The 17262-nt window shown below is 39.3% G+C and overlaps 1 protein-coding gene across 2 annotated transcripts in view; it reads right to left on the bottom strand.

Annotated features, from left to right (window-relative positions):
* PLCB4 (phospholipase C, beta 4) overlaps window positions 1-17262 on the bottom strand; it is a 411010-nt gene that overhangs the window by 73549 nt on the left and 320199 nt on the right. Inside the window, exons 18-24 of one of the 2 annotated variants that reach the window (XM_011948853.1) lie at window positions 16838-16933; window positions 10909-11009; window positions 7130-7165; window positions 4719-4860; window positions 3992-4076; window positions 3528-3652; window positions 1604-1655 (exon numbers count right to left, since the gene is read on the bottom strand). In XM_011948853.1, the coding sequence (XP_011804243.1) occupies window positions 1604-1655; window positions 3528-3652; window positions 3992-4076; window positions 4719-4860; window positions 7130-7165; window positions 10909-11009; window positions 16838-16933 (637 nt within the window). The remainder of the gene's footprint in view (window positions 1-1603; window positions 1656-3527; window positions 3653-3991; window positions 4077-4718; window positions 4861-7129; window positions 7166-10908; window positions 11010-16837; window positions 16934-17262) is intronic. The other variant, XM_011948852.1, reaches the window with a different exon arrangement.

The raw sequence follows: 17262 nt of genomic DNA, 5'->3' as shown, positions 1-17262 counted from the left end.
CAGGATATCCAGGGTGGTCAGATACCAAGGGCTGGGGATTTTCCCTAAACTGAATTAGCACGATTCTTGCTCAAACTGGATTCTACAGTGACTGACAGGGAAACCCAAAGGTGGGTCTCATCAGAAAGGACTCGGTTTTTGTCAAAGGACAAAGTCTTTTTTAGTTCCCTGTTTTGTTCAAAAACAAAAAGACATTTTTTTTTCCTTTGAGTACAACAAACCCTGTGTGGCAGGTGTCACCGTCTTCATTTTATCAAGCAGAGAAGAGAGGATCTGAGTCTAACACACCTGCTGTAGGCAACACAGAAAGAACTAGGGGCAGCTGGGAGCTGAGTTCAAACCCTGATCTTCAGACTCCCAGCCTAGGGCTTTTACTCACAGCCCAGGGCTGAAGCCCTGGGACTTTATGCCTCAGCCCGCTACTTGTGAGAGGAAGAGGTCTGCGAAGCAATTTATGTGAAAAATCTCCTGGGTTGGAACACTTGGCATTAAATAACAAAATTGCTTTCACAAAATTCTGAAATATGAATTCAGAACTTTCTCTTCCCAACTACACACATTTTTTTCTTCGAAAGCACACAGCAGAGGAAAATGTAGGGCATGCTCCAGGTATGTAAGTAGTGGGTGATTTGGGGAATAGCATGGTCACCGTGTGGGCAGCCATACTGGCAGAGAACCATTCACCAGGCAGGCAGAGGGAGGGAGTGTGCTCGTTGAAAAGTCATTTCTAACTCACAACTGCTGAAAAATGTTATCTTGACTGGCAGTTTTCAGTGAGAAAAATTAAGACATCCAATCAGGTGAGCCACCATGAATAAATTCCTAATAGCATCATTATGACAGGGGATGGTTTTCCACTGGATTCCTCCAGAGGCCTCTGGGCAGTGGTCTGGAGGTATCAATATTTACTTGCTTGGGGACAGATGCATGAGGCCGAGGTGGAGTGAGGGGATGACCACATAGTTTTTCTTTTTTTATCTCTAGAGAATTCTAATTTTATATTTTCATTTAACCTTTCAGTGTTTCCGTGAAATTGACATTTCCTATTTCACTTCTTGGTTCAGTTTTCAAGATTGCTATTTAAGGAAACTAGAATAATATTCATAGCATTATTCTTTGATAACTGCTACTTACAAGACACAAAAAGGAATCAATAGAGGACAAAGGTTTATTCCCAACTGAAGGAAATTCAGTTTGACACACACAACTTCATTACATATGAAATTAACTTCATTACTTGATTTGTCCTAGGTAAAATGCACATATTTAAGGCCTACATCTCCAGTTAATGTCCAAGTGTGCAGGGATTATTACCTGTCCTGTAATAATCTCCTCCACTATTGATTTTAAAGTGAGAGGATTAAACTCTAGGATATGTATGAACCGCTTCATTTGTGACTAAAAACATCCAAAACCTGCTTAGTAAAATGAGGTAGACGAAGAATGTATATTTGCAAATATTCTCTAGGTATTTCATTTGCTTCTATTCCATCCCTCAACCCCAGCTTAAATTCTGTAGTCTCTAATTGAAAATGACATGGCTTCATTATGGCTGTAGTATGGAGTTCTAAATCTAGATAACAGTTTAAATCACATTACTCACCCGCACGATCCATTATACTCAAATTTTCCCTGATTCAATTGCATCGCTAAATCTGTCAAGAGACAAAAATAATTTAGCATCTTGTCTTCCTAGACAAAAAAGACCCTGATGGGGTGATTTTAAACAATAGGTATCAGATTGCTCCTAGGCCCTGGTCCCTCTTTAATACTACAAGGTTCTGCTTGGTCTATTTAAGGCATACTCTCTCCCATGTCGAACTGACCGCATGTTTCATTTAAATTAAACATAAAATGTGTTTTCATAAAGACCATGCTAAAGGTCACTTTTAAAAACGGATTCAATATAGGAGTCATACCATTGTTCGATGAGTACTGAGAGCAGAGATATCCAACCTGCTACAGTGGGAGAGGATGGGTCTCAGGATCCCCGGGCAGAGGAACACTGGAGATACCCGGGAGGGTGAACATGAAACTTGATTTAAAAGATTCGAAAATGAGCTAGCTAAGTATCTCATAAAACTTAGTGGCACACTTCCAGGATGGGACGCAGGGGGAATTATTCCAGTGGGGTCTACGCTGGCAGTACATGGCTTGTGACTTTTCTCTTGCAAGTGAATAAAATATTTTCTTTCTTCCCATCAGCAAAGGAAATGGGCAAACTGATGGATATTTTTTCCTCCTCAAAATGTTGTGTTTAACCTAATATTATAGAATAAAACATAAGCTGGCCTAGTGAATAAACTGTTTAGAGCCATTTAATCCATATTATGAACTCATTGACAACTGAGAACACAAGTTGGCCCCTTTTGAAGTAAGTGAGGTCATCAGGGCCTTGTTACTGGACCCCAGCTAGAAACACTCAGGGATTGTACTGGTACCTATCATGTCACAGTCTAACCTAGCAAGCACTGTGGCGACCCCATGCAGAATGGCGACTCCAGTAGGAGGAGCTTCCGGTCACTGGGGAGGCTCCCTCAAGGCGTGGGAAGTAGTCAGCTCACACTCACGTTGAAGGAATGAAAGTCAAAGGACCTTCCACTCAGTCCAGATAGCAGGGAACAAGGTGGACAGGGATTCTTAAAACACAAAATAGATTTTTAAAAAATTCTCAAATTGGGAAGCATGGGCAATACTCTTATATAGCAAAGAATTGAAGGAAAAAAGGGTTTTCTGGTTTTGTTTTATTTCACCAACTGTAAGAACCATGCTGTAGAATTGACCATATATAGTGAATAGGTTTTGTGGCATATTTCTATCTATTTTATTTCTGTTTTGCTACCTCTAATCTTAATACTGTGATCCTAGGCTCTTAAGCAAACCTCAAAAACTTTAAAAATTTGTTTATGCAATTATAAAAATTTACTCTTTTCCTTCCAGAAAAAGAAAACTCATTATATATTGGAAACCTGTCTTTGAGTACACTTTGGAGGACCAAGTTATAGATTAGTATCTCTTCAAATATGTAACTCCTTATACACCATTTTAGTGGAGTTTACTCCAAAATATTCTGTACTTCTTTGGTGAAGTGCCACTGTGTCAGTCATATTTGCTGAATGTTCACAGTGGTCAGGGTATTTGCCAAAGGAGAAATGAGTCGCTGTTGCTATACAAAGATACTCAAATTCTTTTCACTTAATTCTGCCTCTGGAAACAAAGATAACAACTTTGATCCAAAAGGAAGAAAAATGAGCAATATTTTGGAATATGGGATAATGGTTAGCAGGAATACTCATGGCATTTATGAAAGGAATTAAATTTCAATCACAACACATTATCTTCTACCATTGTTTGCTCTATTTTTTTGTTTTTTTAATTTCTCACCATTATATAAATCCAACAACACATTGCTTTGCCATATGTCTGCTTCCTTTAAAAGATGCCCACAGCCAACTGATGGGAAGTGCTGGCACTATCCTGTCAAAGTGTTCTCATGGAATTTGGGGTCACTGGACATCAGCACCTACCTGGGGTTTGATAGTTCAGCGAAACCATCTGGCAGCCAGCGTTCCAGAAAATCTGAGGCATGTAATTACTGGAATCGACTCGGCCTCCCTTGGGGTAAATGCGACTCATTTGCCGTTTGTTATAACTGTGTAACTTATTAAGGAAAACAGAAAAAGAGTCCGACAGCAGAGAAAAATAAACGACAAAGAGCTACAACAACAAAGGTCTAGGCCAACAACGACAAACGAGTAGACAGCACACAGCAAATTTTACATTTACAAATGATGCTTAAGATCACAGTTCACTGTGTGGATCATAAAAACAATTTTCATTTGGGCAGATTGTCACAGCTGCCATGGTCTTTCCCACATATCATTTTATTAACTCTACCATCAGAATGATATATTAGCCATTTATCTATTTGAGAGGCTCCTGCCAAACCAACGTGAGTCAACCACTCATTCCACTTGATACATAAGGATACTTGACAAATTCAATTGCATGTGTCTTCAAGTAGCCAAGACCGACTGATTCATTAAAAGAAGACATGTTATAATGAATATTGCGTTCTGTAAAAGAAAAGCAAAGATGGAGTCAGGAACCCTGTCATCAAACCCTCAGCGAAAAACAGCAATAAATAAATACAATTACACCCTGAATCACGAGGCCTTGGAGGCTAATGCTACATTATCACGTTAGTAGCTCCTACTTTCACTGACATCCTGTGGATGGAGACATTTGTCTTTAAAAAAAAAAAAAAAGTGCTGATTTAAATTGGGAGTCATTAGAGAAATTACATGTACCCCAATTGCCACAGTTATCCCTGAAATATGAATTTTTTATGATAATGATGATTATGATGGCTTCTCTAGCCCAGAAATGAAGTTTTTAAATACTTCTTATGTTTTTTTGAAAACCAGCTTTTGATTAAAAGGAGTCTTGTGAATGCATGTGGGAACAGAAGAGGCTACATGGCCCAGCACTAACAAATCCATAGTCTTTCAGCGCCACCTTGTGGGTGAGGTCATGAATGACAATATAATGTCACCACATACCAAGGTGGCTTCTATGGTCTGTGAAACAAAAATAAGGTGAGGTGGAACAGCCCCCATGCCCACAAAGAAAAACGGCAACAAGTTAGATACAAGCTCATTAGCACCATAAAAGAAAATCAAGCAAAAAAGACGACTGCATTTAACCTTTGGTGTTACCTTCTGCCACATGGAAACCTTGAAACTTTACAGGCTGGGCGTAGTTGATCATTGTGGACAAATATGGATGGATATTAGTGGTAGCACCTACATATTTATAAGACGCCATCCACGCCTGCTCATCTTCTACAGTTACCAGGCCCTACAAGCACAAGGAAGAAAACATATAAGTCGATGACTTCAGTAGGACCCACGGATATGTGCTGCAGATTTCCTTAATAAAGATAATTGCACACACACAAATTGAAAGGTAAAGACTTTTTCTTCCTCAATTTGTCAAGGATGCTTTAAGAAGTTAGTGTCTATTGTAGCTCTAAATAATGCAAAAGGAGGTAATCATAAAATATTAAGCTGATCTTACATTTGTAGGATATTTTTAGATTTTTAAGGGACTTTAAAATATTCAAGAAATTACTGGCCAGGAACGGTGGCTCACGCCTTTAATCTCACCACTTTGGGAGGCCAGGAGTTCAAGACAAGCCTGGAAAACATGGCAAAACCCCATCTCTACTAAAAATGCCAAAAATTAGCTGGGTGTGGTGGCGTGAGCCTGTAATTCCAGCTATTTGGGAAGCTGAGGCAGGAGAATCGCTTGAACCGGGAGGCAGAGGTTGTGATGAGCTGAGATTGTGCCACTGTACTCCAGACCAGGCAACAGAGCAAGACTCCATCTCAAAAAAAAAAAAAAAAAAAAAAAGAAATTACTACACTGGACCTCACAGCAATGCTATGAAATAGATACAGCAGGTATTACTCATATTTTTACAAATTGAGGCACAACATCAAAAATAGTGACTCTCTAACATTAGCATGCATCAGAATCACCTGGAAGGCTTTTTAAAATAAAACAGATTCCTGGGCCCCACACTCGGAGTTTCTGCTGAAGTGAGTCTGCAGTGAGGCCAGTCATTGCTGTAACTAGTTCCCAGGTGCTAATGATGCTGCCTCTTTGGTGACTATGTTTCACCGTATCACTCTAGAATGTAAGCCACATACACACATGGTATATAGTATTTTAAAAAGCACTTAATCTTAAAAGTAATCTAATAACTTGCTGCATAGGACATACTGAAATTGCATTACTTTGCACACAGAAAAAAGAAAACAAATTAGTTTATTTCTTGATAGAAAAAACAACAACAAAACCAACAACAAAAATAATACCTTCAAAAGTGATCAATACTTTTGCTGAGAACTTTGCAAAGCTAAATTTCCTGCATAGAATGAATCTAGTTGGATATATTCCTTAGTTGCAAGATGTAATCCATGAGTTAAAAAATGGTCAGACGACTTGTTTAACTGATGACTTAACAATTTGAGCATTCTAAATTATCAAACTGATTTCACCAATAAAAACCTGAAATAATAATCAAGTAATGTAACTTGGTTTTGTTTTTGTTTTTATCATTTTCTTCATGTGTCCTCCTGCTCTCCCACCAAACAACGGCCATGTCTGTGTGTTTAATAATAAGAATAAATACCACCAGTGCTGTGTGCTGGGCACCAGGATGAGTTCTTGCACACACGGTCTCATTACTGTCTGTGATGTGTAGTGGGGATTAGAGTCCTACCCACTGACCGCATGAGAAGATTGATGCCTTGAGAATTAAAATAACTTAGCTAATAAATGGCAATGACCGAATGTCAATCTGTACACTGTTGACTCTAATTATGAATGATGAGATTCTAGAACAAGAGAGTAAAGTACTCACAAATATTTTTTGAGACAGGTCTGTGACCATATTTATTCATAATTCTTTCAAATTTAATATTTAGAGGGTGAGAAGCTAGGATCTCAACTCCAAATAGGATAGGACCCTAAAGGCAGCAAGGCAGTATTTTCTGAAGCTCTGAAGTATGAGAATGAAGTTACAAGGCAAACTTCTGCCTGTGGCTGTCAGTCTCACTGTTGTAGGATAAACCATAATACTTACTAAATAAGACCACTTTGATCATCAAGAAGAACTTCGAAGAGAATGAAAGAAAGTGAAAATGTAACTTTACCTTCCCTACAATAAGGCCAATATCTAATAACATCAAGTAATACTCCTAGAAGTTATGCAGTGTAAAATTAATCAGTGATCTTCCAGAATGTCAGCGTACTGGGAACTAAGATCCTCCTATTATGCTACAATATGGATTTGATGACCTATTTGCTCATTTTTGAGTTCAAATTCAATATGCTGATGATCATGTTGTTCCACTACAGGAACGAAATCTCTAATTCCAATGAAGAAAATGCCTTACTGGATTAAATACCTACTTTTAGGAAAATCATCTTACTCACCTGCCCTAGTTTTGTGATTTTATCGGGATTTAATCATTTTATCACCACAATTAATTCCTTCCTTTGAAGATGTTTTAAATTAGATGCATCTGATTTAAAATAGGCAAGGGAATTATTTTGTTACCTTTTTGTTGTTTTCATGTTCAAGGTCATCTGAGGCCTAATTAGAGAAAGGAAATAATTTGTTTACTCCTCTAAAGGGTAAAATTCCAAATTTATTAGCCATACATACATAGATACTTAAATAAGTATAGGTAAACTTGTTATTCTATTTATTTGCTAAGGTGGGGCATTATTGATGAAAAAAAGCCATGGATGGCCTCATTGTTTTACGCACCAGAAAGGCTAATCTTAATGCTCTTTCCCTCATTTGTGGACAGTTTTTACCTACTTAGATGTTTTATTATAATTATCTACTTAGTGCTTTAGTCATGGGGCTTGGGAAAAGCAGCATGAAGGGTCACTTTTGAGTACCTCAGCATTCATGTCTGGGTATTTGCTATGGACTGTATGCTGGTGCAGCCCCCTACACCATTCCAAATTCATATACTGAAATCTTCAACCTCATTGTGATGGCATTTGAAGATGGGGCCTTTGGGAGGTAATTTGGTCATGAGGGCCAAGCCAAGAGAGAGCTTGCCTCTTTATTCTCTCTCTACTACGTGAGGACATAACCACGAGGAGGGCCCCCCTCACTAGGAACTGATCGGGTGAAACCTTGATCTCAGACTTCTCAGACTCCAGAATGGTTACGAATAGTTTTTAGTTGTTTAAGCCAATGGTATTTTTGTGATAGCAGCCCCAACTGACTAAGACACTAAGACAATATTGATGAAGGCTTTAGCAACTTTTTTTTTTTTCTTTGTGAGACAAAGTCTTGCTCTGTCGCCCAGGCTGGAGTGCAGTGGCACAGTCTTGGCTCACTGCAACCTCTGCCTTTTGGGTTCAAGCAATTCTCCTGCCTCAGCTTCCTGATTAGCTGGGATTACAGGTGCGTGCCATGACACCTGGCTAAATTTTGTATTAAAACAATACTCTTGAGTCTTAATAGGCATTCAATATTCTCAAAGTAGTCACAATTCCCTATCTCAGAAAAGGTAGGTGTAAAGGCAATATTCCTTTGGCTTTGCTCATCAAATACTCTCCCCTCTTCCTATCACCAAATGTATCTGCCTACCTGCATCTTCATCCACTGTCTTCACTAATCAGGTGTTCCTGCTCCTGTGAAGGGCCACACCTTCGCACCATAGCGATCCCACCCTCTTCCACCTTCTCGAGGAATTCCAGGCAGTTATCCCCTCTCTTTCCTGCAAAATTAATCTCTTCCTCTCTACTGCACCACTTCCGAGTTTGCAAACACACTCCAGATTCATTCGTCCGAAAACAAAAAAAAACTAAAACAAACAAACAAAAACACTCCCTTGACTCTTCGGGTGCCCTTGGCCACTAGTCCATTTCTTGCTCCCCTTCACAGCAAAACTTCTCAAAAGCATAGTCTCTAGTAATTCATATCTATGTGATCCAGTGTCACCACCCTGTCTGGCACCCCACTGAAATGTCTCTTTAAGGTTACCAATGACCTCCATGCTAACAACCCAAAGGACACTCTTGAGTCTTCTTAATCAGTCAGTAGCATTTGTTAAGTTTAGCCTAAAGCTGTCTCTTTACATATTCTAAAGGTTTCTCCATAAACTTTCCATAAACTTTCACATAGTAAACTGTAGACTGAATGAATGTGTAAACAGGCTGTAACCTACTCATGTGCCAATCACTGAGTTTCAGCCAATCAAAGGTGGCCAACTATTCAACCTCTGTTCAAATAAGGCAAATAAGGCTGTAACCAATCCAGCTGCTTCTGTACCTCACTTCTGTTTTCTGTAGGTCACTTTCCTTTTTCTGTCAATAAATCTTCCACTACATGGCTACACTGGAGTCTCTCTGAATCTCTTCTGTTTGGGGGCCTGCCCAATTTGGGAATTGTTCTTTGCTTAACTAAACTCTGTTAAATTTGATTTGTCTAAGATTTTTAACATATTCTACAATCAACCACTCAGTCCTCCTCTTAACACTGTCCTCTTTCTTGGTTTTCTTGGTGTCACTGCCTAATTTCCCTCCGACTTCTCTGGCCATATCTTGCTCTTCTTTTTTGGCTCCACCTTTAACTAGGGCTTCACTTGGACCTTCTTTTCCACCTTTCCCTGTGAATCATCTCAGTATTTCCATTGTTTCAAATACGATCTCTTGAACTCCCAACTTGTATCTCCAGCTCAACCTGTCTTCTATATATGCATGATGATGACGCCAGTGATCATGAGGATAATGACAATGATAAAGATGAAAAGGATGATAATATACCAGCAACTAATACCTTTACAGGAGTTACCATGTGCCAGGCACCACGCTAAGCTCTTGACATGTCACAAACCATCCACTCTTCACAGTGACCCCATGAAATAGGTGTTATCGTCTTCACTTTGCAGATGAGGAAACTAAGGTACACAGAGGTTAAGTAACTTACCCAAAGTTAGACAGTTAGGAAATGAACCCAGAGAGAGAGTCAGACGGCAATACTATATGAACACCTCCCCTTGAATACTTAACAGGCATCTCAAATAGTCATCCCATTTGCAACTCCTGAGTTCTTTCTCTTTCGGTCTTCCCCATGCCAGTAAATGGTACCACCACCTACCCAGTACCTCAAACAAGGACACTAGAGGGTCATCTCACTTCTTTCTCTCTCATTCCCACATTCCATCCATCAGTAGGCTGTCCCATTTCTCAACATGTCTTGAAGCCACTCAGTCCTTTCTGTATCCATTGTCTGGTCTGACCATCGGGGACTCTTGTCTGGCCTAGAGCAGCAGCCTGTCCCCACTGCTTTTCCTGCTTCCACTCTTGTTTCCTCCTAAACTAGTCTCCATATGGCAACCACAGCAATATTTTAAAACTTGAATCAGGCTACACTGCCCCCTTTTCTAAACTTTTTCAGTAGTGTTACATTTCACTTAATATTTGAATTTCTCATAATGGCCTCCAAAATCCTACATCACCCAGTTCCCACCTACCTGCCCCATCTCATCTTGTCTCACTCCACTCTCACTCAAGTCACTCTACTCACAGCCCTTGCTGTTGTTATTGTGGTCCTTCCACATGGAAAGTGATTCCTCTATCTCTGTGCATGGCCAATTCCTCTTGACCCTTCGCATTCTGGTTTCCTTATTCTTTTTACTTCATTATTCTTCAGCACTCATGTTTATATTCATAACTGCTCTTATCACAAGTTGTAATTATATGGTTATTTGACTACTTGTTTCTTTGTTGTTTCTGATCCCTTTCCCTAAACTACAGGGGACCATGAGCTACCTAAGGGCAGAAGGCGAGTGTGTTTTACCCTGTTAGGTCATTATGGCCTAGACTATGCCTGACAAAAGGTAAGTACATGAATAACTATTTTCCTTGGCTGAATATTTGGAAACATTTTTATGCTTACTCTACTTTAGGAGGAAGGTATATAATTAGCAGGACTAGTTCTTGAATGAGGGAGCTAGACTCAGGATGTTCGGGGTCATTTTCCTGATGAATTCAAGATTAAACCTTACCCCTGGGATGCTGTCGTTTTCTCCCTCCCCAGCTACAATAACACAATAAATTTTAATATTTAGAGGACACTGGCCAAATGGGTAGTGGTTAACACTGACTCTGACTAATAAGTAATTTACATTTCCTTTTAAACTTAATATTGTGTATGTGTCAAGTTCTGGTCACCCAGCACAGACTTGTATCCTAAGCAATTTAGAAGGGGAATTATAGGTTACTTCATTCTCTTGTGGTTCTCACATTGCCAAAATTTCATAAATAACAGCTGCTACCTCTTGAGAGTGATGAAAGAAAGGGAACTCTGACCTTCTTGACGCTATTTGCAACAGCTTCCTTGTGACCCAAGTCGTCAGCAGAAAGTTCATTTCCAAATTTGAATTCGGGGTGAGCTTCCTCCTCTTGGTCAGCTGTGTGAAAGACAAATGGCAAATCCATGAAGCCAAACCACTGCCAAGTAGTCAGACCTTGTTCACAATCTTGGGTAGAACATAAGCACTTTTAGAGAAAAAGGATGCCAAAAGAAAATGGGGACATTCATATATGCAGTGTTTTTTCAAGTAAAACTCTCACTAAACTCTTACCTATTCAAGGTCAAGGAGCACGTCTTGTCATGTGTTATTTCTCCTGCACCTAAAATGTGGTTTGACATGCTTGATGCTTAATAAATTATTCTTAACTGGATGGCTACTTCTATCCTAGTACACTAATTCCAAAAATGAAAGCCTCAAACACTGCAGGAATATCTGTGACTCATAAAAGGGTGTTTTGATATTTCATGACATCTACAGAAAAGCAGAAGTTGGAAGAAAAAAAATACATCAGATAATTTTGAAAGAGACTAAAATGTCCACTTGAATGTTATGGGCATAAAGACTTATAGCCCGGAGTGGTAGAAAAAGGAAAGGCCTCAGAAGGATTGTGCTACTCCTGCAAACTATTTGTCAAACCTAGCGTAGGTTTCAAAGGCTCAGGGCTCATTTGTCAGGCTCAGGTAGGAGGAGAAATGGAAGTGGGTGCCAAATAAAGCTGGTGTCCCTGGAGCATGGTCTAGTCTGTAAAAGGAAGCACACACACTGTGTTCATTGGTCCAGGAAAGTGATAAGAATGCCAGAATCCACCTAGGATGTTCACGGGAGAAAAAAGAACTACCTGCTGGAAAATGTGCAACATACTGAGGTGAGATTTGGATTCATACAATCACCATTTGTAGTAATTCCCAGACAAAGAATTTGCCTAAAATCTAGCCAGGATCAGGAGAAACCCATAGACCTCAGGATGAGGCCAATACAAATCCACATGGTCACACCACAGGGCATGAGGGAACTTTACTGTAAAAACAAAACAAAAAAACCCACTAAAATAATTTCTGAGAATAAACTCATAAAGGAGATGAGCAGACCCATCAGAATGAGAGAGATTTTTTAAAGCATGGGAGAATGAAAGAACAGGAGTAAATGAAAAATGATTTCACTGATTCTGAGATGCACTTTTTTGAATTTTAATATTTCTGATGTTGTAATATGTTCTTCAACTGATGGTTTTTTCCAGTGAATGGAAACTATTTTTTCTTTCTTAGTCATGATAAAACAGTGGTATCTTTCAACTGGTAGTATCTGGATTCAGAATTTCCTGATAGACTGTTTTATTTTGTGAAGTATCTCTCCAGGCATAGGAAGAGGGTGAGGAAAAGAAACAGCCACCTTCCTCGTCTGGAGCTAATAAATCTGATGAAGGGATATTCTAGAGGCAGACAATTAAAAAAACAAAATCCAAACAACAACAATAACAAAAATTGGGTCATTGTAAGACTTAGGCAGGAAGAAAAGGATTTGAGGAACTGGAATACGTCTTAAAATAATCTAATCTAGCATCTGTCTTTACTTATAAATGAGGAAATAGATGCAGAGATACGATTTTACTTGTCTGAAATCACAGACCAAGATAATGGATCCACCTGTCTCCTGAATTCTTACCACAATTCTTCCAGGACTAGGTTTCCATGACCTACAGTCAGTAACCAAGATTTCAAAACTTCTCAGGTCACTACTAAATTTTCATTTCGTGTATGTCTAGTCCAAACTGCCCATACAGAAGTAAATGACTTGAAGGCAAGGGACATGCTCCAAACAAGTGGTAGAGACTCAATAACCACTTTAAGAGAATTGTATGAATACATGATCACTTTCTGAGTGTGCATATATGCAGAGACACACCTATAACCACATATAATTTTGATATTCTCCACTACTTGTCTCCTATCCTGGGAGCCATGTGTCCTTCTGAATCTAAATCCAGCCTAATGCCTGGGCACCTGTTTTCACTGACTGAAAGCCTTTTCTATTTTCTACAGCCTCCAGGCAGGCCTCCCCTCTTGAACTATGCTTGGTTTCCCCTTGCCTGCTATGCTGATGTATTTAAATTAGAGACTCTAGTCACACATACATAGTAGATTCATACAGTGGTACTAAGGTAATTATAGCCGATTGGTTGACCAGAACCAAAACCAAATGTTACTGAGGCAACCTAAGAATCGCATACGTAACAGGTGTAACAGGAGCCTTGTGCCATTTAGGTGGATGATTCTGTCCTTAGGTACTTTCCTACTGGTATACTAAATTATGTGGTTATTTCTGTTAAAACTTAACCCAAATCTCAAGTATACTTTGGAATAGCATGGGAGTCACTGAGGCAAATCTTTTTCTGCCTGGAGGAATAATTACCATACCATGTAGATGGTGGGAAAGCACCTTTAATAATACATGAAGCCATACTGATGCTCATTTTACATGACTGTGTGTGTTTAGGAAACACATCTTTGACTTTCATTCGTTCTATTATTTCTCCTTTCTAAAAAAGTATTTTTGCATATCTATGTTTTTACCATATTCCTGTACATTGAAAGGGCAGTACTGTAAGGTACAAAAAGTCTTGACCCTGGAATCAGGTAGCTCTGGGATTGAATCTTAGTGCTATCACTTGCCCGCTGTGGGATCAGGTGCAAAATATGTTACCTCTCTAAGCTTTAGTCCCCTCATCTGAAAAATTGGTGTAATAATACCCATTTCAGAGGCAGAGCTTGCAGTGAGCTGAGATCGCGCCACTGCACTCCAGCCTGGGCAACAGAGCGAGACTCTGTCTCAAAACAAACAAACAAACAAAATAATAGTAATACCCATTTCATCAGGCTGTATACAGATTAGATAAGGCTGTAATGTAAAATGCCTGGTCCACTGTTGGTACAACGATGGTAGTTAATTATTATTAACATTGTTTTCTTGTTAATTTATTCCATTATTTCTACAGTGTGTTTTACTGGATTATTGTATCAGTAATGCCTTACATATTTTAATTACCATCTATGAAATTTAACTTAAATTAAAGGAACAGGTTTTACTGAATAGTCATCTTTTTTGCATCTTAGGAGTATTTTCTTGATCGTTTGAAATATATTTCTGTCAATATATTTTTCTTAAATCTTGTTTAGGTTTATTATTTGCAAAAAATGTGAAAAATATAGTCGGCATCATGGCTGACTATATTTTCCAAAGACAGCTGCCATAACATCTGCCCTCCTCTGTGCTCTTATGCAACGTGACCTTGTCACTCACTCACCCTCTTGAACTTGGACTGGCCCTGAGACTGCTTTGATGAATAAAACATAGAGGAAATGATACTGCACCAGTTCCAGGCCTAGCTCTTAAATAATTTAGCAGCTTCTGCTTCCTGCCTCTTGGGACACTGGCTCTTAGATGTTCCATCTGGGGAACTTAGCCATTGTGCTGTGAGAAGCCCAAACCACAGAGAGAGGCCACAGGGGTACTATGGTTAGTAAGGCCCCGCTGAGCTCCCAGCGTTCAGCCAGCATCCACTGCCAGCATGTGAGCGAGCCGTCCCGGATAACCCGTCCAAGGGAACCAGTCAGCCCCAGATGTCATCTGCCGACAAAAGCATGAGAAACCCAAGGAAGAACCACCAACCTGAGCCTAGATGATCCACAGTATTATGACAGAAAATGATAAGGTGTTGTTATAAGCCCCTAAATTTGGGGAAGGTTTATTGCATAGCAACAGATGACCATAATAACAAATATCAACTGAGTTGTATCAGATATCTTTAGCCCCCTAGAGCCTCCCTGCCACATAAAACAAATGAAAGTACAGTCATTACGACTTTTCTCTGGGAGTAATGTCAAACCCAAGGACTGGACATGCTGAGTCACTTAAAAAGTCTGTTCCACAGTCAGGAGTCTTTATTAAGGAGTCTTGAATAAGGTTAGTTAATTCTTCCAGCTTTTGGATTTTTAATTCTATGTCTAACCTTCCTAAAAGAGAGAGTCCTTTGATGGATCTGGGCAGTGTAAACTGAAAAGCTTCTGGTGTTCACCATTCTAGATGCCATTAAGAACACTCACGATTATGGGAAGAGGTAAAAATATCAACGTTCATAGGAGTTTGGGAGACTCCCATGGATGACGTTGAGAGGTTCAAGACTTCAGTGGAGGAAGTCACTGCAAAGGTGATAGAAAGAGTAAGAGAACTAGAATTTGAAAAGGAGCCTGAATATGGGGCTGAATTGCTGCAATTTCATGATAAAACTTAAACAGATGAGGAGTTGTTTCTTATGAATGAGCAAAGAAGGTGGTTTCTTGAGATGGAATCTACTCCAGGTAAAGATACCATGATCATTGTTGAAATGACAACAAAGGATGTAAAATATTACATAAACCTAGTTGAGAAGGCATCACAGCAGGGTTTGAGAGGATTGGCTTCAATTATGAAAGAAGCTCTACTCTGGGTAAAGTGTCATCAAATGGCACTGCATGCTACAGAGAAATCTTTTGTGAAAGGAAGGGTCAATTGATGCAGCAAACTTCACTGTTGTCTTATTTTAAAAAATTACCACAGCCACCCCAATCTTTGGCAACTACCTTGCTGTTCACTCGAGGCAAGACCCTCCACAAAAAGATTTCAATTTGATGTGGGTTTACATAATAGTATTTTTTTAGCAATAGATATTTTTAAATTAAGTTACATTTTTGGACATAATGCTATTATTGAACACTTAATAAATATAATTATTACAGTGTAAATATAATTTCTGTATGCACTGGGAAACAAAAATTCCTGTGAATCACTTTTTTGCAATATTTACTTCATTGTAGGGGTCTAGAACTGAATCTGCAATATTTCTAAGGTATGCCTGTATATAAATCCAAGGCATTGTATAACCAACGCAAGTCCTTGTCATTTTGTTCATCACTTCTCATGATACATAACGAACAAATAATTCTCTAAAATCATCCCGAAATTCTCAAATGACCAATTTACATCTGAACATTATGATTGTTGCTATGTGATCAAAGTAAAAGAGAAGGTAGTAGCACATATTCAAATATTTGAAACAAGACTGCCTTCCTAAAATCATCTAGCTTCACAGAGATAATTCTGGTGAGCTGGTTATTTGAAGGAATTTGAACTTGAAATTTTAATACCGGCTTTGGTTTTCTTGTTCACTTCGTGCAGACAAACCAGTCATTTGCCTGAGGGTCTCTCAAATTACTTGCCTCTCTACTATCATCATTAACAAGACTGAAGTTCATGCTTTTGTCTATAGAAAGGGATTGCAAAATATTCTTTATATTGTTTCCTCTGCCTACTACAGCAAGTGCTCAAGGATTCTCTGGCTATGAATTTCTGCTGAATAGCTGAATGACCAATAGGAAGGGAGATGACAAGGCCATTAAAATTTCGTAGTCAGAAAAAATTGGAAGTATTTGGCAAAACACCAAGAACACCAAAATATTACTATTAAGAATTAAACCGCATTATTATATAAAAGGGTCTTCTGAAAGAAATTCCTGGTTTTCTTACTCATGTATTTTTGAAACAGGGCCTCAGTCTGTTGTCCAGGCTGGAGTGCAGTGGTGTGATTACAGCTCACTGCAGCCTTGAACTTCTGGGATCAAAGGATCCTACTGCCTCAGCCTCCCCAGTAGCTGGGACTACAGAAACAGGCCACCACACTTGGATAATTTTTTATTTTTTGTAGAGATGGGGTCTCATCTCTATGAAAATGTTGCCCAGGCTGGTCTTGGACTCCTGGGCTCAAGCAATCCTCCCACCTTGGCCTCCCCAAGTGCTGGGATCATGGGCTTAAGCCACTGTGCCCAGCCTGGTTTTCTTATTTAAAAAGTATTTTTGAAGCATGTAACTTAAAATAAAAGCAAACAGCTCACCACTTTCGATCTCCTCTTCATTATCATCCTCTAAGATGTTTGCTGGGGAGGCAGATTCTCCAGCTTCCATCATGCTTCTCAAAGCTTCCAGCTGTTCTGTTAGCAAAAACATGCAAAGAGATGGTGACAGATGCTAGGTGACATACAAACCCTAAGCCTTCAGATCAACACTGAGAAGGAGGAAAAGAAAAGGGAGAGGAAACAGAATGTTCAGGCACCAAGTGTGCCATGTTCCTAAGGTTCAGCAGCGATCTCTCTCTCGCCCGTTCCTGGTGGTCTTGACCTTGTAAGAAACCTGCAACAACCACCTTATACACACATGATGAAGAATTGCGGGGTCATGGGTGAAATGACCAAAATTCTGGTCACCAAGTTTGAGAGGAGGTTCAGTCCTTGTGAAGAATTTAAGGCTAGATAACAAAAGC

The sequence above is a fragment of the Colobus angolensis genome, unplaced genomic scaffold, assembly GCF_000951035.1.
Source record: "Colobus angolensis palliatus isolate OR3802 unplaced genomic scaffold, Cang.pa_1.0 Scaffold285, whole genome shotgun sequence".
NCBI lineage: Eukaryota > Metazoa > Chordata > Mammalia > Primates > Cercopithecidae > Colobus > Colobus angolensis.
Note: the sequence above shows the minus strand (reverse complement) of the source record. Positions and strands in the feature narration are given on the sequence as shown.